We start from the raw sequence: 23,310 nt of genomic DNA, 5'->3' as shown, positions 1-23,310 counted from the left end.
CGGTCTTCACGAACTTAAAAGGTTATTGATCTAGACAATTGATGTTGATCATATCACTTTTCGAAGTCGGAATCAAATATTCCCTTGGGTATTTAGTATACAAAGAAGAGTTACGAGGATTGCCCTTATAGACAAAGTAACCGACGTAAATACTGAAGGGAAAATCTAATTCGATGATCCGAAGGAAATTGAGTCAAAACGAGGCTTGAGGCTATTTTTACCATATTCATTTTCAACCTTCAATTTTATTCTCTTTATTTTTTCTTTAAATTGCTTTTTATTATTTAATCATTTTTACCAAACCCTTTTTTTTACTACTTATCACCTGGTTTAATAAATTCAAAAAGAAATTGGAATTTTCTAAGTCCCTGATGATCGACCCTTACTTCTCTTTACTACGTATTTCATTTATTTATTAATTGAGAAGAAAGAATTTATTTTGACATCAAAACGACAGTTGTCAGATCTCAAAATTTTCAGTAGTAATGAGTCCTTTAGATACCCACATACTCTTAACCATTTTTCCTTTATAAAATTTAGGGAATAAACATGTCTATTGTAAAAGTCATTTTTGACAAAATTTGATTTGAAGCAATCTTCTCTTTCAAATTTAATTTTAATAATTTTGTCATAATTAGCCTTTTATTTCTTAAGATCGTCAATTTTCATTGATCCTCATGAACTTTGGAAAGCAAGTTTTGCAAGTCTAAATTATTTTTCTCCAAAGCATTTAATTTTTCTTGTAAACCATTGACTTGACTTTCAAGTTCACTATTAATTTAGGGGAATAAGCATGTCTATTGTAAAAGTCAATGACTTGCAAAACATTTAATTTTTCTTGCAAATCATTTTCGATTTTTCTCCCGAAGAGTAATTACAAATTTAACAAACAAAAGAAAAACACACAAAGGCAAATATGTTTGCACAAATTAAGCACTCACCAAAAATCACACTTGAGCAAATTTAACAATATAGCTCACAAGTGTGTTACAAAGAAGTTGATAATTTTTGCTCTAAAACTCTATTGATGTTGGTTTGATTTTGTAATTGACTTTCTTGTTGTTATGCATTTGAATCTTGGTCTCTTTTATGTCTTCTAGCATCAATCTAACAATTTGGAGCCATTGGGGATTGATTTGAGCCGCTGAAATCATTAATTTTGAGCATTTAATGCTCACCTGCACATTTGGTATCGATACCGGGATGTTGGTATCGAGTCCAAGCATCCTAACATTCAAATTTATAGATGTTGAACCCTTGGTATCAATACTATTTGAATGAGTATCGATACTCAACCATCGGTCTCGATACTAGGACCATATTCTCGAGACTAAAAAGCCTTCTGAGATTTTGGTATCGAGACTAGCACATTGGTCTCGAGATTGAGAGGGGTTTTAGCTAAAATACAAGTGTTTTGAGCTTTAAAACAAAACTTACAATTTGTGAAATTACTCAAGAACACTTATGATTATGTTTCACACTTTAAAATCGTTTTTGACAAATTATTTATAAAATTGTGAAATACAAATTTTAAAACTTAAATCATTTAAAAATTCATGTTATATCAAAATCAAAAGTTGGTTCAACAAATAATATTATCATTACCCAGTATGTAATCCATTCTATGGGGGAGAAAATCTAAAAAATGTGGTTGTATGGCAATAAAGATCGATTTGGAGAAGTCTTATGATCCTCTTGAATGTGAGTTTATTGTTGATACACTTGTTGATATTGGGGTGTCTATCCAACTACGAACGTTGATTATGCAATATGTATCTTCGGTGATAACACAAATCTTATGGAATGGGATCAATCTGAGTCGTTTACCTCCTTCAAGGGCATTTCAACAAGGTGATCCTCTTTCATCGTACCTGTTTGTGTTATGTATGAAGGGACTTGCTTTGATTATCCAGTTAGCTACTGAGGCTGATGTTTGGAAACATTTCCATAAAATGAAATGGAGCTCACATAAGTGGTTTGTTTGGTTTTACAGAAGTTTCTGACTTGGGGAGGCATTTGGGGGTCCCCTTGTTACATGCTAGGGTTACTTCGGCCTCTTACAATAACTTGGTTAAAATAATGCAGACTAAATTATCTGGATGGGCTCCTAAAACACTCACCTTTGCTGGTTTATTACTTCGTCTAAGGCGATCTTGGCGGTGACCCCGATTTATACTATGCAGATGGCTGTGCTTCATAAAAAGATTTGCTATGAGATTGAGAGACTAATAAGACACTTTGCTTGGGGGTTTCGTCTAATGAGAGAGGGGTTCCTTTGACTCTGAGAAGAGCTATGCAAACCAACTACCCAAGTTGGTCTTGGTTTTCGTAGTCTTCACACTCAAAATGAATATTTCCTTATGAAACTCGCCTTTCATTTTGTAGCCAAGAAGGATGCTTTATGGGTTCAGTTTCTCTGAGCAAAATACAAATATCAAGAGCGAATTTCGGCTTCGTTATATAGGCCTAATTGCTCCCGTCCATGGAATGGGATTCACATGGTGTGGGATAGTGTTTGTGATAACATAGTTCATTGTGTGTGGGATGATCTAAGTTTTGATTTTTGGCGTGATCGTTGGTTGCATAGGGAGGATCCTCTAATATCGTATCTGCCATCAGGTTTGATTCTTTTGCTTAGGCGGGTTAACGTGGCGAATATGAGTGCTAGGGATGGTTCCTGGCATTGGGATCGTTTCCAATCCTTTTTGCCTCTGGCTTTGTTACTTCGTATTGCAGCAATGTGTGCACCCCTCCCAATAATTCGTAGTGACATGGTTGGATGGAATGGATCGTCGGATCTTTAATTCACCACTCAGTCGATGTATAAAATCTGATTGGAACTGACTGTGGAAAGGGACAATGGGCTATGGAAAGTGATCCATACTTATCGAGGGATTCAAAAGTTTAAAATCTTCTTGTGGCTTGTTTGCACCGACAAGGTTATGACGAATCAACGAAAACTTCTTCGACACTTTGCGGGTGATGATCATTGCTCAATATGTTGTGCCGATATGGAGAACGTGCATCATATGTTTCGAGGTTGTTCCCGAATTCGTCTGTTATGGGCAGTGTTCGTCCAGGCGGATAAGTTAAGCGAGTTTTTTACTATGGATCTCCATAAATGGATTGTTACTATGCTTCCCATTTCATAAGACCGATGGAGGACTGGGATTTACTTTTTGTGACACTTTTATGGCATATTTGGATCAACCGAAATAGTTGGATTTTCCAAAACTCACGCAGGAACCATATTTATATCGTCGAGAAAAGTCGTCGCCTCCACTCCATTTGCAGCCAAGCTAGCTAGGAGGCTGTAGCAGCCAGGTCAATCTTAAGGCTGATTGTGCCCCGCAATACTGTGTTGCAGAGGTGGCACCGGCCCAACCCTAGGTGAATCAAGCTAAACTCGGACGGTGGGAGAAACCTATGCGATGGCACTGCTTCATGCGGTGGTGTTTTTCGTGATTGCGATGTTGGGTGGATCCTTGGCTACTATAAGTATATCGGAGTATTTAAATAGATAAATTGTACTTTGATATAGAGTGATACTTTTTTTAGTCACTCGAGTATTTAAATGTTACAAACTCGTCATTTTTTTGTTCAAAATCGATACTCTGAGCTGGACATTAACCAACTAACTGAGATATAATTAAATCTGATCCTAAAACCGTTTCATTTTTATCGTATCTTAATCAACATGTTAACTTCCACCTCATACCACTATCATTTTTTATCAGAAAATGATGATTTTGAAACATATAATTAGTTGGATGATCATTTTATAACTTTTAATAGTTTGAGGATTTAAAAAATAAATACCATATAATCGAGGGACTACTTTATAACTTTCAATAATCAAATAATTCAATAAAATAATATACTTAGAGCATATATATATATATATAGTGATATAAAAAATTTAAAAAATATTATCATATCATCTATAATTGCAACCATTAAAAATAATTTATTTTACTCCTTTTTCATATGTCGTTTTATTTTAAGAATAAAATCTTTTTATATAAATATAAAAATAGTTAGTTATTTAAAATTTAATTATAAATAAATGAATAACCTAGAAAAAGAAGATGCATGTAACTTTTAATAATTAGTGGGCACTATATAAATGATGTGATTAAAAAATTAAAAAAATTCTCCAAAAAGAAAAGACTCCATTATGAAACAAGACGTATGCCTTTTTATTAAAAAAAATGATTTTGTGATATTTGTTGTCCATTTTGATCTAAGCAGGTGATTAGAAAGCGTACGAACCTAACAATTTTAATAGTTAAAAATTAAAAATATTTAAAAATTAATTATTAAATAATTGCAAGTTTTATTATTTTATAATCATTTTAAGTTAATAGGAAATTATTAAAACTTTGTACAATTGAAGCGATATTTTTATCAACAATCAATTGGTTTATTAGAATGAGACATGTAAATATCCGAATGATTATGAATGGAGTAAGTTGTATTGGAATGATTAATTTTACCTTTGTAATACTCGATTCGAATTAGCCAATCAATAAATAAAATAACGTACTACTCTTTAATTTGTTAAATTCCGGAATGGATCACCAATATGATTGAAATATGTAGCAACCAAGGTACAAGACGAATTAAAACTACAATAAATGTTATTCTTTTATGTATTTTTTTGTTATTCTATAAATAATTTAAAACAATAATGAGATAGTACATTAAAATAAGATTTAACTAATTAATAATGTGCATATATCTTATAATCGTGACCGCATGAATTTGAATCTTATAAAGGGAATGTCTTCCTTTATCAGTTGCTATTTTTAGAGAATCGTTAACATATTATCAAAAGATATGTTTGATAAAATATATACGTAATTTATATAATAATTAAGATGTTGTAATAATTATTAAAATTTAATAAACTTGATGATCATTTTGTAATATTTTAATAACTTTGATAATTTTTTATAGTTTTTTAAAAGTTTGAAGATTAAAAAATATATTTGATCATAGTTTAGGAACCTAAATATATTTTACCCAAATTGTATAGATGAGGCCACGTAATACGATGGCTCCATTGCACTTCAAAGTCCAAAGTGATTAATCCGAAGAACACCTAGGAACACCCAAATGAGATATAGAAATAAAGAGCATTTGGTTCGTTTGAATATTTTTGAGGGAATTAAAACCTGTGAAGGAATTGGAATATGTCAGAAATTAGAATCCAATTTCATATTCTGCTTGGTTAGCACGAAATTGAATTGGAATCCAATTTCATATTATGTTTGGTTTGCAGGCATGTCAGATGAATTTTATTTCAGTAATATAAAATGACATGATTGTCCTTCTTGTTTTTTTTTCTTAATTTTAGTTTGTTTTATAAATTACATGTAGCAATATATTATAAAAATTTAAAATATATTAAATTTTAATTTTATTAATTGATTATTCATTTCAATAAATTATAAAAATCATGCTAATAAACATCATAAGTTAAAATCATCCCAATTAGAGATGGTCATGGGTTGGGTTGGGTCGGGTTTTTGGTCCACCCGACCCGACCCGAGAACAAGGGAACCTCCATCCAAGACCCGACCCGACCAAAATAAAGTTTCACCCGACCCAACCCGAATATATGAATTAAAAACTCGACCCGACCCGAAATAGTAAAAAAAAGTATTTGTATTCAATACAAACAGTGACTTAATTTAAAAAAATTATATATAGAGAGATATTATTGTAATTATTCCTAAATTTATAAGGTAAAATTATATATTTTTTGGGCCGGGTAGGGTATTTTTCACCCTAAACCCGAACCCGACCCGACCCAAATACCACACTTAAAAAAAACCCGACCTGATTCGAAATAATAAAAAAATTATTTTTATTCAATAAAAACAATGACTTAATTGAAACAAAATTATATATAGAAGGGTATTATTGTAATTATTCATAAATATATAAGGTAAAATTATATATATATTTGGGTCGGGTTGGATCGGGTATTTTTCACTCTAAACCCGAACTCGACCCGACCTAAATATCACACTTAAAAATCTGACCCAACCCGACCAAAATAAAATTTCACCCGACCCGATCCTAATATATGAATTAGAAATCCGACCAGATCCGAAATAATAAAAAAATATTTTTATTCAATATATAAATAAGTTATCAAAATATTGATGAGTATAATATGATCAAATTTCAATTCTCTCAAACAAAGAAATTAAATTCTATCATAGAATGGATGAAATTCACTTTTTTTCGTATGATTGAAAGTTGAAGTTATGAGAAATTTTAATTTCCTTTGAAAATTTAAACCAAACATAAAAAAAAAAAAAAAATTGTTGTAATTGAATTCTAATTTCCCCTTTGTGAACCAAACGCCACATAAAGGAGAATCAGCCATCACTCGCCTAGCTTGGCGCGTAAATCAGCGCTACTTTATTTCATTTTCGTTTCCTCCGGACTTTCTCGAATCAGTGCCACTACTCTGATAGAACTGCCTACCCAAGAGAGGAGAGAAGAAAATTCTTTTAACCAAAGAAGAGAAATATTTCATCCGTTAAGTGCTAGCCGTATCGAACGAACCGTTCCGGTTTGTTTTAAAACCCGTTCCTGTCTTATCGTAAACCGGTCGAGTTTGAATGGCTGAGTTGACTCAGGCCGAGGTGTACTCGCCTCGGTCGTTGCAAGTATGGAGAGCGCTTTTGATTTGGCTGACTTTTTTCTATCAGATCTTTGCGCAGATCATCAGTGCCGTTGGTCAGTATCCTTTGCCTTCGTCTTCGACGCACCGTTTCAAGCCCTTGCCTGCGGGTGACTCGACTGCAATCGAGTCTCCCGCTACGGTCGAGATCGCTGCCGTTTTGGACTCTCCTGTTCCCACTGATGAAGACCGCGTCAAAAAGCTCACGGTAGTCCCCCCCCCCAAAAAAAAATCCCCGTTTCCCCTGTATTATTTTCTAAAATTTGTTTCAGAATAAATGCCCTATTATTTTAAGTTTTCCTGTAGTAAAAAAAAATAGAAGCCTCAAATTTGTTAGAAAAATAGTTGGCTTTGTTGAGCATTTGAGCTTAAGTTGCTTCCTTAACTATAACATTGTCTTGCACTTAGACTCATAGTTCTACTTAATTTAACTCATTTAAGCATTATAAAAATAAAAAGGGAACTTAAGCAATTAATTTTTTAGATTATTACTATTACTTTGGGAGATGCAGAAATATAAGAAACAGAAAACCAAACCGGAGTACACTTGAGTCAGTTCAGTCGGGTCCATAATTTGTAATTTATTCGTATATGTCAACTGCCTTATCCGGACCTGGGCGAGTGCCAAATTCGAGCATGAATATGTCGGTATACTCGGTGTTTGAAAGGATTTTTGAATATTTGTAACATCATACCTTGTACCCATGCCTGAATTTGTTTACATAAATGTCTAGCACACATGCCTCAGGAAAATAAAGAGCCTGATTAACATTAGTATACCAGTCAAATTTGGGAATTGAATCAAATAAATGGAAAGTTAATAACAAAAATATATCAGGTGTAGGCCTACAACTTATTTAAGTGTATCTTGTGCCAAATTTTGGGATGTTTCTCTAGCCCATGAGCGCCGATAAAGATGCTAACTTTTATTACTTTTAAGGTAAGGTATGAAAACCGGTGAAACTATAAAACAAAATAAAAAATCTTCATCTAAACCTGGTAAAATATGAACCGAGCAAATAGCCCAACCCTTTTATATTTCTATAGATATAGAAAAAATTGTTTTAGTCGAGTACCAAATGATTCAAACTTGATTTAATTAAAGTTCAGGTTAACTAAATAACTTAGAATGTTTGTGTAAGTTTTTAAATTTTTATATGCAACTTGTGAAGGTTTAGCTTGTTTAAAATTATATTCACATATGAGAAGTAAGGTTTGAAAACAGGTGCAACTGTAAAGCGAAGTAAGGTGTATCATGAATATTTTTATTGTGTGTTTGGTGTATTATTGTTGCGGAGTTCTATTTAGGTCTGATTCATGCGCCTGCAGGTAGTTCTTGACTTGGATGAAACTCTAGTTTGTGCATATGAGACATCTAGTCTGCCACCTTCCCTTCGTAATCAAGCAACAGATGTTGGAGTGAAGTGTTTTGAGTTGGAATGTGTATCTTCGGACAAGGTATGTTATGAATAATAATTGAATTTTTATTTTAAAGATGTCGGTTCTCATTTGGGTGCTTTGGTCTATGAAGGAATGTGAAGGGAAGCCTGAGGTCACTTACGTTACAGTGTTTGAGCGCCCGGGCTTGCAAGATTTTCTAAATCAACTAAGTGAATTTGCTGAGCTTGTACTATTTACTGCTGGCCTTGAAGGTTTGCTCATAATTTTTCTTTGTTTTATTTTCAACCTATTACCCAATTTTCTTCTTATATTTCTTCCTCTCACTAGTCACTACCCTCTTTCCTGCATTATATCATTATTTTTAATGGCTGCCCACAGGCTATGCTAGGCCACTTGTTGACAGAATTGATGCGGAAAATCGATTTAGTCTTCGACTTTATAGGCCTTCTACAATTAGTACGTAAGTGTGCTTCCTCCACATGCTCCTTAAGTAATTTCTGGCCTATTCTCACATTTGTAGAGTAAAATCAATGAAACCTTTACATCTTTTGCATTACACGTTTCTTGCCTTTAGAATTTTACTGATACTGGTTCTTTATATTTCACTGCTTATTATCTGCTTGCTCGTGTATCCTATCCTATGTTAAATTGACCTTAGTCATGATATTTAAGGGGGACTCCTTTCCCTGGGATGTCCGTGTATATTGTATAAGGGCCAAAACCTGTTCGTATAAATTCCTTCTCTTTTTTCCTGCTATCTTTATGTAAGTCGACTTCAAATTTCTCGTGAACTTGAATTTCCAAAATGATATGTTTGTAAAGTTTTGCTTAGGATTTTATGAGTTCGTTTTAAGATGTGCTAAGGTGCTTTTGATTAATAAGTGGTGCTGATGTTAATATCTTTTCAGTTTTGTATGATAAAGTTTAGGAAATCATTACCAAGTCGTCTAATTTCCTTTCTAAAATATGAAGGTTATATTCTTTTGGCCAAATAAAGGGATTAGTTTAGGTGTCCAAAAACTCCCAACATGCTTTATGCCAAGCTTTAGATGTTTCAGACTTCAGTAGATACTCGTGTTTTTTGTAATAGCTTGCTGCTTTTCTTTGGATATAATACATACAATTTATCCAAGAAAAGCTTTAGATGTTTTAGGGCAAATTTGTGCTCCCAAAATGCATAAGCATACGTCTTGTTGGTGATTACGTGTCAAGTTCCACTGAAGATTTTGTTGTTTCGTTTAGTAATGTTTTTCCATTTGACATAAACAGGGAGTATCGGGAGCATGTGAAAGACCTCTCCTGCCTATCTACAGATTTATGTCGAACCGTTATTGTTGATAACAATCCTTTCAGTTTCCTCTTGCAACCGGTAAATGGGATTCCCTGCATCCCGTTTTCTGCAGGGCAGCCACATGATACACAGGTACCATCACGATTTGCATTACGCTAAAGTGGTTACTCTCTTGTGATATCAATTTGTATTGATGTCTGTTTACTTACAACTTTGACATCTGGTTTTATGTTGAAAAGCTTCTGGATGTCATCCTTCCACTTCTCAAGCACCTTTCTCAGCAAAGAGACGTGAGACCAGTTCTTTACGACAGGTTCTGAATGCCGGAATGGTTTCAAAAGCAAGGTATCCCCTCTTCTAGTTGGTCAATGTAGGGAAAAGATCGTTGGCACACCTTTGATCCTTCTCGGTACTTTTTGTGCAATTCTCTATCATCGAAAGGCAGCATCTTGTTGTATCATTCATGACCTTTGTATAGCATCCGAATTCTAGAGTTGCCAAGTGCCAATGAATGCCTCCAGAGACCTGGAAAACGAAGAATGTGATGATATCGCTTATTTGATTAGGTAAAACCTCTATGTATTAAGATGAATATGTGCCAAGAATTCTTGATTCTTGTTTGTAACTTTGTATACAAGCTCTGCGATTCTATTGGGTGTTTATGCATCTTTCGGAAATTTGTAAATTTGTTGTCAATCAATGATTATTTGTAGTTCACACATCATTTACCATGTTGATTTCAATACTACTACTTTCTACAAAATATGTTTTAGCACAAAAGAATAACATGTTTTCTTTCAAAATAAGTTTACTGATAAGATTCTCACATGCTCATGCAATAGGTGAGTCAGCTCGCGGATCACACATACACGTGGGATCCAACCATCACTCATGCTTTGCTTAGACAACAGTCCATAATGCAACACATGGCACTGGATAACTGGTGGAAGCAAATACAATTAACTCAAAGATACGAACTCTTGTTGTTTAATTGGATAGGGTAGGACCCGAAGCCACCAAATTAGCATTGACCTGCACTGCCACTGCCATTGATTGCAGTGTAAAGAATGAATTAAGTGGAAGGTGAATGCTTGTTTGGAATTTATTACCTAAAATCAATGGTGTAAGCTTGGTGAAATAACTATGATTACCTTTTAAGAGGGTTAGGGGCCCCTTGTATCATCAATTGCTCACTGCATTTGGCTACCTTCTTTCATACTCAAAAAAACAATATAATGTTATGCTTTTTGGTCAACTTAATTCATCATGCCTCTTAAACTCTCAATTTCTTCCCTTCTTTCCATTTCCCAACAATTACTTACCACTTTCATAATGTATATGAATAATTATACATAATAATGACTTAAATAATACTTGTATGTCTCTTACCAGTAAACTTATATACATAATCGAATCTTAATAATTTACCATTTGTGGGTAGGTATGGTAAGTACCGAATAAAATTCCATAATGTTTTCATTGATCATACGTTTTTAAATGGAGAATCTGTATGTCAAATGAACTCCCTTTTATCTTTTTATAGATGATGATATCAATCACAAATCAATTATTCAATATTGGTTTTTAAACGGCAGATGTGGTCGTATTTTCAATCACATTACGTTTATCACATTTGTGGACATAACCGATGTTATTATGATTATTGTGGACATAACCCTAAAACACCACCACTATCGAGCCACTATCAATATATAATAATTTATTTAATTGTCCGATCGTAACAGTAGCGGATGCACTAAGCCCCCATAGGGATCAAGTATATCCCTATTATTTTGGAAAAGTAGTTAAATTAAGAATTTTAATAAACTAAAATTAAAATTTTAGACTCCTATTTTTAACCGTAATTTAAATCTCTGTCCGTTGATATCAAACTTCTGTGTTAAAGATCCTTGGCTTGCCTTGACTAAAGGTGACGTCATTCTGTTCTCCAAAAATCCCCATGTTTCACGTCAAATCATAATAACTTCATTTTCTGTGCGTAAAAATCATGACATCTAGTCCACGAGGAAAGCTAAGTGGATCAACTTAATTATTATATATACATACTATAATTCAACATTCTAAACACAACATTCTCCTCTTCCGCTTTTTTCAACTACTTCTACTTTAGCATCCATGTACGATTATATCTTGTAATATATTTAATTTTTATGTAATTATTTTTAGTTTTTATTTAATAATATAAAAAAATAAAAATATTTTTATAATAACATTTGTTATTGATTATAAAATTGAAAATCAATTTATCGAGAATACTAAATTATATTTTTAAATAATAATATAAATACTATTGAGAAAGAGGATCATTAATTATTATATCAATGATAGACATGTTTTATTTTTAAAGGAATAATCTAATCGTTTATTTTGGTCTAAACTCTACTTTTCATGAGAAATATTCTCATTGCAGTAGCCACCAACAGATATATCAACTTGCTTGTATTTTTTCTTCAACATTCTGATTTCTGATCATGGCCTTGTCTAACTTAACGGCGATTATGATTATAAATATATGTATTTTTTTACAAATTTTGAATTTAAATTCTGATTAATTTATCCATTGAATATTAAAACTCTTTAAAAGCATATATTAATAAATATAATAAAAATTAAAAGGTAAAAATATTTTTCACCAATTCTACCAATTTGTATTTTATTTCTTAATTTTTTTTGAATTAATCACTTGTATCCGATCTATTGATCGACTAATCCAGATCAGGTATTGCAGAGACGAGGGCAACCCTCCCAACCCAGTTTTGCTCCATTCGCAAACGTCATGATTCGAACCCCTGACCTTGCTTAAGGGACCTAATGTCTAATCTCACTATACCAAATTTACTCAAATATAACAAATGTCATGAAACTGATGTTAAATATTTTATTTTTTTTACAATATTATTAAAATATTGAAACAAATAAAAAATAATTACTTTATTTTTATTGAATATTTTAATTCAATGATTGATTTCTATTTCGTCACATTTAAATCAATTTGATACAAAAAATAAAAATTTAAGGAACAAAAAGATATAATAAAATTTTAATGATTAAACTAATAACGTTGAAGCTGAAAAAACTATATAAATTAAATAAAGATATTAAAGAATAAAATAAATAATATATTTAAATATTTAAATTTTTATCTATAAAAATATAATAATTTCTAATACTAAATATTAGAGAGTAATATCAATCTTGACTTTAGAATTACTTTGAATACTAATTAGAATTCTATTTCTAATCACATATATTATGATGAGATTATTATTTAAACTTATTTTTTTTAAAAAAATTACAACCTTTTATCACTAAAATTATTTGATAAATTCTATTTACTTTTAAATTTATTGTTAATTTTTGAATGATTTTCATTTATGTTTGGGTTTCCTTTTCCTGAAACTTTTATTACTATTTTTATTTTCTAATAAATTATCCTAATGTTTTTAATAAAAAAACACCTAAAGAAAACTAAAATAGAAAATCTTTACTTATTCTAATAAAATCTTAAAATTTATTAAAAGTTTTGGCAATTATGTTTTCATTAATTTAAGGCAAAAATACATTAAAGGTCCCTATACTTTTGAAAAAAACTAATATAGTACCTATATTATTTTTTCTGTTAATGTGGTCCTCCAACTCATAAAATAAACTCAATGTGGTCATTTAACCAATATTTTTCATTGTTGGCCATTACAGTGTTGATATGACATTTTAATGTACTGACGTAGCAGTCTATAGTTGTTGATAGCGTGACGTATGACATGACAAATAGATTAAATTGATAACTCAAACATGACAGATGGACTGTCATGTCAATATCGTTTATTATCATATTAGTACTGTGAACTGTCACGCCAACACCATAACGGTCAACAATGAAAAAACATTGATCAAATGACAACATTATATTTGTTTTCCGAGTTAGATGATTACGTTGAGAGAGAAAAATAATACGAGGGCAACATTGATTTTTTTCAAAAAGGACATGGACTTTTATTATGCTTTTTTGTCTTAATTTAATTTCGTCTAGTCCCAAACACGGCCTTGTTTCCTAAAACGCTCTAAAAAACCTGAAAGTCCCACTTTTTCAAACTATTTCTTTCTTCTCTCGCCAAATGAAGCTGACGGACGGAACCGCCACCCTTTCCGCCGTCAAGCTCGACCTTTTTTAAATGAAGAAACCATACTTCCTTTTTCTTTCAGCCGTTAGTTTCTATCCCGTTATCTTCTTCCCGCCGTTAATCCATGCTTTGGGTTCTGGCTCAACGTTCGCCATCGCCTACGCCACCGCCACCGTATGCGCCATCATAGCCGCCGAGACGGATCAACGCATTATCTGCCACCGCCCCGGAAACGCTTCCTCATTCGCCGTCTCCATCCTCCCTAACGTCTCTTACACCACCGTCGCCGGTGGCCAAACAAGCATTTGCGCCCTACGTTCCGGCGGTTACGCCCTCCTCTGCTGGGAAACAAACGCCCCAAATTTTTCCGCGAAACGCCTGTACTATAACAACACCATTTTGCTACAATCCCTCTCCATCGGCGGCGAGAAGATTTGCGCGACGACGAATACGACGCCATCTGTGTCCTGCTGGAGACCCATCGAAAATGACCAAAATATCACCGATGAACTACCCACCGGTAATCACACCATGGGTAAAATCACATCCGGGTTTGGGTTTTCATGTGGGATTGTTTTGAGTGAAAATAACAGGGTGACTTGTTGGGGACGTAACTCAGTAGGGAAAGACATTGAAGAACAATTTGGGAACTTATCAGTTTCTAATATCGAAGCTGGGTTTTCCCATGTTTGTGGAGTGAACTCAGTTGGAGATTTAGTCTGTAAAGGAGATAACTCAAAGGGTCAATTAAACGTTCCTTCGAACAAAGGTTTAAACTTTGCTTCTGGGTTGGCTCTTGGTGAAGGTTTTAGTTGTGCAATAAGGAGATCGAATGGCACAGTTGTTTGTTGGGGTTCCATAAACGAGACTCCTGTTGAAGGAATCCAATTGGAATCCATTGTTTCAGGTTTAAATTTTACTTGTGGATTAACCACTAGGAATTTTTCAGTCGTTTGTTGGGGTCCAGGGTGGCCTGGGAACAATGCTTCTGCAAATGAGTTACCTTTGGGAGCTGAGATTTTACCAGGGCCTTGCGTCCAATCTTCTTGTAGCGAGTGTGGATTATATCCTCAATCAAGTAGGCTTTGTTTTGGCACTGGTAACATTTGTAGGCCTTCACCTTGTTTCAATTTTACCTATCCATTGCCACCGGTACCGGCAGCGGCTCCACCTTCGGGTGTTTCGAAGCAGTCCTCTCCCTTCAGAGGAAGGTTATTAGCTTTTGTAATAGTTGGATCAGCTGGAGGTTTTATGGGGATTTGTAGTATTATTTACTGTCTATGGACTGGGGTTTGTTGTGGGAGAAAGAAAGTTCATAACTCAGTTCAGCCAACAATCACTAGAACTGGTTCCAATGGTGGTCCAGGATCGAACAACAGTCTTTCGTCTAGGTCATTTTCGATCCAACGCAATAGCTCAAGAGCAATGAAGCGACAGAGAAGTGGAACATCATCCAAACATGCCGATAGAGCAGAGGAGTTCAGCTTGGCCGTGCTTGCTGCTGCTACCAACGATTTCTCACCAGAGAACAAGATCGGTGCCGGGAGCTTTGGGATTGTTTACAAAGGGAAGTTGTGGGATGGCCGTGAGGTGGCCATTAAAAGAGGCGAAATAGGTCAAAAAACCAAGAAATTCCAAGAGAAAGAGACGGCGTTCGAATCAGAATTGACATTTTTGTCAAGGCTTCATCATAAGCATTTGGTCAGGCTTGTTGGGTATTGTGACGAAAAGGATGAAAGGCTTCTGGTTTATGAATACATGAAGAATGGTGCAGTTTACGATCATTTGCACGATAAGAACAACATTGAGAAAAGAAGTAGTTTGATAAATTCATGGAAAATGAGGATCAGAGTTGCATTGGATGCGGCCCGGGGAATTGAATATCTTCACAATTATGCAGTTCCACCCATTATCCATAGGGACATAAAGTCTTCCAACATATTACTCGATACAAATTGGACAGCAAGAGTTTCGGATTTTGGACTTTCCTTGTTGGATCCAGAATCCAACCAAGATTACAGGCCAATGAGGGCAGCTGGAACGGTTGGTTATATCGACCCCGAGTACTATGGCTTAAACGTATTAACAACAAAGAGTGATGTCTATGGACTCGGTGTCGTAATGCTAGAACTTCTTACGGGGAAAAGGGCTATATTCAAGAATGAAGAAAGTAGTGGCACACCAATAACACTGGTGGATTTTGCTGTGCCTGCAATAATTGCAGGTGAAATGGTGAAGGTGTTGGACCCAAGGGTTGGACCACCAGAGCTTAATGAAGCTGAAGCAGTGGAGCTTGTGGCATACACAGCAATGCATTGTGTGAATTCAGAAGGCAAAGAAAGGCCAATAATAGGTGACATTGTTTCTAATTTGGAGAGGGCATTGAATGTATGTGATGGCAGCCATGGAAGCATCTCTAGTGGTGCTTATTCATTTGTTTCAGACTGAAATTATCATTTTTTTCTATCAATGATTTATGTAGAAAGAGGCTTCATTTTTTAGTAATTTTTTTTACTCCTCCGTCTAACATTGTGAGCTGTTTGTGCACATTGAGAACAAACAGAAAAGATCAAATGGTTTTTAGTCTTATTATTAATTCTGGGTGGGAGTTCTATATGAAGGAAAATGACTTTGAATTTCTGGGGGAAAATGATTCGGATTACCAGGGTATGGTCAATACAATTATGAAAAAATGGCTGATGGCGGTGCCCTACCTCTTCCTTCTGCCCATATTTTATATTCGTCAGTACAAAGTGTGAAAGTGTTTGGAGAATCAAGAAGAAAAAAGGTGTGGTGAAAAGTATGAAACTTCATTATTATCATCTCTGCACATTGATTAAAACACAACTCTTTCGGCCATGTTTTGTCAATGGAACACTCTCTCAAGCATTTCTAGTTGTGTAAATCCCATTAAGCAAACCTCCTCAATCCTTGTTCTCTTTCTAACCACAAAATCATAATATCCACAAATCATAATATCCACAAAATCAAAGAGAAGAAGCTTACCGGAAACCGCTTATGATGGAAACAAGTTTGTAATGAAAAGAAAATATTGATGTTTTTGGAGCGGAGTAAGTGGCAAAACGATCAATTTAGTACGTGAAGAGAACATTGCTCCATCCAACGAAAAGCAGGCCGTGATGTTAGATTTCCCGAGATAGAGCCACCCAAATGGCATCATTGATTAGATTGGTGGACGAGCATCACTCGTCAAATACGATGCGTATAAAAAGTATTAGATCCGATTCTACTAATGTATAATAATCTTATGTTGGACTCATCAACCAAAATCCTTTGAAAACTTTAGTGTTAGCTAGTTCATCGAATGAGCAAAAGAAAAAGAAAACTTTAGTTTTTGGTTGCTAGAATGCAGAATTCATGTCTTAGAATCAAATTATGGAAAAAAGATAGTGTATAAAAATGTGTTAATAATGAACGAAAGTGAGCTTGAAACCGTGTGCGTGCGTGCGGGCACCTATATATATTGCACTAAATTGAATTAAACTCTTGATAGCTATGCAGGAAGCAACCATAGTACTCAAATGTTATAAGCTCAGTATTCCCTATAAATTTTATCTATAGAACTTCAACAACAACAACAACAAAACCCTATTCCCATATGCAATGAGATAAGAGGGAGGTAGGGTAGTAGGCTGCCCCCAATGCCAGGTTGAGAGCAACTTCCGTGGAAGACCTCCGGCTGTCAGAAAATTGAAAATAAAGATAAAATACAATGCATGTATAAATAAATAAATAAATGCATAAGTGAACAGTCTTCATATGCGCGTTTGTAATGGGAAGTTATCCCTGCAAATAAATCCCTACGTAAAAATCTATGTATATAGACAGAAACGTCAGTCCCGACTAAATTTAAAAAGAGGAAACATGACGAGAAGGAAACACAATAGTCAGCGATAGTAAGGTACGAGAAGGAATAAAGTCAAATGGGTTAAAACCTAAACAAAGACAACACTACTCCATAACCCTAGTTCTAAGCCTTCATAAATTCCAATGACATAAACATATAAAAAGTAGAAGTAATGAAAATTACTACAAAGGCATTAAAAAGTAGACAGATATGCTACATCCTATGGCTATGACCCACACTACTCGGCTACCCTGGTCTTAAGTCTCCATACTTTCCTGTCAGAGGTCATGTCCTCGGTAAGGGATAAATCCTTCAAATCAGATCTCAAGCAGTCTACCCACTTCCTCCTTGGTTGTCCTCTCCTTCTGGCAACGTCAGCTGTAATCGACTCTACCCTCCTGACCGCATCCGACGGTTGTTGCCTAAGGATATGCCCAAACCACCTTAGTCTCCCCTCCCTCAATTTTTTGGATACATGCACCACCCCCAATGACATCCTAATTGCAGAGTTTGGTGTCATGTCCCACAGAGTCCTACTACATGCCCATCGAAGCATTCTCATCTCTGCGGACTCCATCCTCCTTACGTGATCTTTCTTGATTGCCCAACATTCTGATCCATATAGCAATGCTAGTCTTATTGCCATTATATAAAATTTTCCCTTAAGTTTTAGAGGCACTTTCTTGTCACACAAAACTCCAGTAGCAGCCCTCCACTTTAGCCATCCCGTCTTTATACAGTGTGTAACATCATCATCTACACCCCCATCTTTATGTATCATAGACCCTAGGTACTTGAAACAATCCTTTGAGGGGAGAACGTGTCATTCGATGCATACTTCTACATCTTCATCGTTTTGGTTCCCACTGAAGTTTGAACATAAATACTTTGTCTTTTCAATATTGATCCTTAGACATTTTTCTTCCAAAGAAGTCTTCCAGGTAGTCAGTCTACTATTTAGCTCATTTTTTATTTCAGCAACTAGGGCAATGTCGTCAGCGAAAAGCATACGCCATGGAACACCGTCTGGTGTCGCATAATAGATGTCATCCATACTCAAGGTGAATATGTAAGGGCTAAGAGCCAAACCCTGGTGGAGTCTGATTTCCACCGGGAATGTCTCGGTGTCACCAACTGTAATCTTGACGTATGTAGTAGATCTACAATACATATCACGAATCGCCCGGATATAAGCAGTTGGGATCCATCTCGTTTTCAAGGTCTTCCAGATCATATCACGGGGTACGCTATCATACACCTTCTCAAGGTCAATGAACGCCATGTGAAGATCTCTATTTTTTTCCCTATATTTCTCCATAAGCCGTCGAAGTAGATGAATCGCCTCCGTAGTCGATCTGCCTGGCATAAGGCCAAATTGGTTTTCCGAAACCCTAGTAACCTATCTCAACCTAGCCTCTATCACCCTTTCCCATAGCTTCATGGTATGACTGAGTAGTTACCTCTGTAGTTACCACAACGTTGGAGATCTCATTTATTCTTATATATTGGTATAATCGTAGACTCTCTCCACTCCTCTGGCATCTTGGTAGTCTCTAAAATAATATTAAAGATATTGGTCAACCACTTAACTCCCTCATCTCCTAGGGTCAACCACACAGTGATAGGAATTTGATCTGGACCGACAGCTTTGTCCCTCCCCATCTTTCTAAAGGCCATTTTGACTTCCTCAATCCCAATCCTACTTGTATGGCAGTCATTGGCCGTAGTATGATGGTCGGCTGACCCATCAACGTTACTATCTCTACAGGGAGAGGCACTGTTATTAAATAAGCCAAATAAGTAACTACCCCAAACCCTCTTAATATCATGATCTTTCACTAAAAGAACACCATTGTTGTCCTTAATAAACCTAATGCTACCTAGATCATTTTTCCTATTCTCCATGGATTTTGCAAGCCTGAAGATGTCGTTTTGTCTTTCCTTGGTGTCTAATCTCTTGTACATTTCCTCGTATGCCTTATCCTTTGCTTTAGCCATTGTTTTCTTGGATTCACGCTTTGCCTCCTTGTATCTTTGTTTAGCTCTCGATCTTTCTTCGTCATTATTGCATTGTAGGAACTTCGTGAAGCAAGTTTGCTTTGTCTTCACCTTAGTTTGGACTTCGTCGTTCCACCACCACGATTCTTTATATTCCTTGACCTTCCCTATTGACAACCCAAGGGTGTTTTTGCCCACCTCTCTGATGGAATTTTCCATATTTTTCCATAACATATCTGCATTATTTGAGTTTGTAGTTCCAAAACCTGTATGAAACAAAACCTTACTCCTAAAGTCATCAGCTGTCGCTCCATGTAAGTTCTTCCAAAGGATCATAGGATTACCTAGTTTAGCCCTCCTATGAGTGATCCGCCCGTGGCTTACGCGGAACACCAAAACCAACAATCTGTGTTGTGATGCACATGCCTCTTCAGGGAACACCTTACAGTCAATGCAAGCCCATTGATCCCGATTTCGAACCAGGATGTAGTCGATTTGGGTACAATGTCCCCCGCTATGGAACGTAATCAAGTTCATATCTCTCTTGTTAAAGAAGGAGTTAGTGACCACCATATCGTGTGCAGTAGCAAATTCAAGCAGCGTACGCCCCTCATCGTTCCTACTACCAAAACCAAAACCCCCATGAACACCGTCATACCCGTCGATTTCACTACCTACATGGCCATTGAAGTCTCCCCCTATGAAAACTCTTTGGTCCTCCGGAATGCTCCTAAGTACATCATCTAACGAATCCCAGAAGCAACGTTTTTCACCCTCCCCTAGGCCAATGTGTGGGGCGTACACTGAAAGGACATTCACCACTTCCGCTTCTATAATAACCTTAATCATCATGATCCTATCACGGTATCTACAAACTTCAACTACATTTTCCTTGAGCCTAGAGGATACCAAGATACACCGTCATACCCTCGATTTCATACCTACATGGCCATTGAAGTCTCCCCCTATGAAAACTCTTTGGTCCTCCGGAATGCTCCTAAGTACATCATCTAACGAATCCCAGAAGCACGTTTTCACCCTCCCCTAGGCCAATGTGTGGGGCGTACACTGAAAGGACATTCACCACTTCCGCTTCTATAATAACCTTAATCATCATGATCCTATCACGGTATCTACAAACTTCAACTACATTTTCCTTGAGCCTAGAGGATACCAAGATACCCACCCCATTTCTAGCGTTATCTATGCCTAAATACCATAACCTGTACCAGTTACACTCTCTGGTGTGAGCCCCTTTCCACCTAGTCTCTTGAATACATGCAAAATCTATTTTCCTATTACTTAGTCTGTCGGTCAGCTCCAGCAGCCTAGCATTTAAAGTGCTTACATTCAACGTATAAAATCTAAGACTAGTCTCCTTGACACCACTCTGTCGAGCCCGCCCCCTATACGCCCTATGGGATCTAAAAGAAAGACATGACCTCAAGTAATCATCAATAGCCGAAGCTATGAGGAACTATGAAAAAGGAATCCAAAGAAGACAGAAGATGCACCAATAAAACGCTAGAGAATTTAGGGGTACTAAGAAGCCTAGTTGGATACTTAATAGGATTTTAATTTATAAAATACTATTGTTATTTTTATTGCTAAAATCCTAGAGTTAAAAAGGGGGGAGAATAGAATAATATTGTTTTTTATTATTATGCGGGGGTAAATATTTATGAATACTTTTAATTGCTCAAAGCCTAGTGTTAAAAGGGAAGAAAAAAGAATAATATTGATTGTTGATTTATAAAAAACGTTCTAATGTTTATTATCAATTTCAAAGCCTTTTTTTTGAAAAATTTGAATTGGATACTAAGTTTATTGCTAGTAATTTGGTTAATAATGATATTAAGTAGGTTTATTAACAATTATAAGGTAAATTACTTAAAACACTAGCATAGCACGTTTAAATACCTGGCCGACCACTATATGTATCTGGCCGGCAAGTAGGAAGTAGTTGCTATTTTTTGACAGGTTGTTTTTCGGCGAAGGTTCAGCTGTGGAACTTTAATGTGGTTGCCGATAACGTTCACCTGCAAAAAGTAAAAAGCACAAGCAACTCCAACGAATATTAGAGAATTTCCCTAACTTTACCCTAATATTACAGATTTCAAATAGAAAACAGATATATCAAAGCAATATAATCAATCAAATCTAACGAACTGGAGTACTCTGATTCTCGTCTATGATAATTAAAAAAAAAATCGAAAACGAGTGATAAAACTTTCAAATGGAAGGGGAACACTTGGAGGGGAAGAAGGAATCCAGGAAAGATTTTTAAAGAGGAACTAAATAAATATGAACTGGAAAACGTGAGAGAAAGGGGGAATTATTGAGAGATTAATGGAGATGTGGCTGTGAATTGTTGAGGAGAGAGAGATCTTTAAAAATATACACTCTCTAAAAACTTCAAAAACAAACAGAAAATCACCCTGATCTGCAAAATGTTTCACCAAAACAAGGATCTAAGACAAAGCAAAATTTAAACAAAAATAACGGGAGAAAAACGATCTAATAGCCAAGCACGACAAGCATTACATTCACAACCAAAGAGAAAACAGAAACAGAGAGCGTGAATGAAATCTAGAGAAAACAAGTTGAATGAAATCTATAGAACTTCATCATCCTTTATTTTCCATGGGATTTGGAGATGATGATCTTTAAGAGAACTCAGGACTCTAGTCCCATTGAATTGCTAGGTGAAACGTCTATTCGGATGGATTCAATGTGGTTTTCCCATCAGCAGCAACGAGATCATAAGGCGAGTCATCCGAGAATTCAGTCGGCATGGGTTTCCAGTGCAGAGATGGCTTCCACTCAGCTTCTTTCAGTACTTCTAGAATCTCCGCCACCACTACTTTGCTCCCCTCAAGTGAGAGATGAATTCCATCTCTGATGAAAAGCTTAAACTCGATAGTTTTGTTTCGAGATTAACTTCATTACAGTTAGTCGACTGCAAAATAAGTAAAAAGATAACTTACGTGAAGCAAGTTTTCCAATTATCTCTTCGTTGAAATGCAGTGAAAAGATCAATCACCTTTACATCCAATTCCTGGCTGAGCTTTATACAAGCTTCAGAATACGCCCGGCATAACTTATTTGTTCGAACAAGGTGGCTTTAATATTGACTGATTTACCGAAGGGGCGTCTTAGATTGACTAATTGCAAAGTATAAGTGGAAAAAAGGGATACAAAACATGCATTACATCAACTTCTGTTTTTATCAAGTCTCTCTTCATCAACGGGAGGACAAGTAAGAAATATGAGGCGTGTTGAATCCGAAAAGCTCTGGTTTAGGGAAAAGAAGGAAAAATAGAATGAGCATTGCATGCTACTATCATACAGTGAAAAAACCTGCCACGCTGCGGTTAATGCTGCTACTTAACAAAGACAAGCAAACAAAGGAAGAGCTGAAATTTTGAATCACTCGCTCGAAACCATTTTCTTGTAGTCGATTTGATCCAGCAGTTGATTTTGTATCTTTTGTTCATGAATACATGTTGGAACGTTTCTTAGGCTCCATTTCATAATCTAAAGCTCTAAATTTTATCATATAAGTAACTGATACATTAATGCTAGCAAGCTACAGGCTTTCAGGCCATATATTCAAAGTATTGCTTTAGCACTCGTACATAAGTCAGTTTCTTTTAAATTCTACAATGATGAATCAATCTCAACTGAGACTGGTGTTGAGATTTGAGAAAATACCTTGAGATGAACAGCTATTTTCCTCATGTTGTCCCAAATTTGGGAGTGCTTTCCAATACATGGCTGCTCCATATGCATGAATCGCTAATTATATGTATTAAAACTAATAAATGAACACTCATCAATCACATTAAATTTTCATATAAAGAAAGAAGGGAAAAGAAATTTAGATTCTCTTTTCAATCCTACCATTCAA

General features: G+C 35.5%; 2 protein-coding genes across 2 annotated transcripts; both read left to right on the top strand.

The window, feature by feature from the left end:
• The first annotated feature begins 6,475 nt into the window (after positions 1-6,475).
• LOC120123448 (CTD nuclear envelope phosphatase 1-like) lies at positions 6,476-10,120 on the top strand. Its single transcript, XM_039142339.1, has 6 exons — positions 6,476-6,908; positions 8,030-8,158; positions 8,232-8,352; positions 8,480-8,561; positions 9,371-9,524; positions 9,632-10,120. Exons 1-6 carry the CDS (start codon positions 6,639-6,641, stop codon positions 9,710-9,712), a joined length of 837 nt encoding a protein of 278 aa, XP_038998270.1. The 5' UTR covers positions 6,476-6,638; the 3' UTR covers positions 9,713-10,120.
• A 3,403-nt stretch (positions 10,121-13,523) lies between these two features.
• LOC120123479 (putative serine/threonine-protein kinase-like protein CCR3) lies at positions 13,524-16,006 on the top strand. Its single transcript, XM_039142362.1, has one exon. It carries the CDS (start codon positions 13,586-13,588, stop codon positions 15,980-15,982), a length of 2,397 nt encoding a protein of 798 aa, XP_038998293.1. The 5' UTR covers positions 13,524-13,585; the 3' UTR covers positions 15,983-16,006.
• The last annotated feature ends 7,304 nt before the right edge of the window (positions 16,007-23,310 follow it).

The sequence above is a fragment of the Hibiscus syriacus genome, unplaced genomic scaffold (genome assembly GCF_006381635.1).
Source record: "Hibiscus syriacus cultivar Baekdansim isolate YM2019G1 unplaced genomic scaffold, ASM638163v2 tig00110393_pilon, whole genome shotgun sequence".
NCBI lineage: Eukaryota > Viridiplantae > Streptophyta > Magnoliopsida > Malvales > Malvaceae > Hibiscus > Hibiscus syriacus.
Note: the sequence above shows the minus strand (reverse complement) of the source record. Positions and strands in the feature narration are given on the sequence as shown.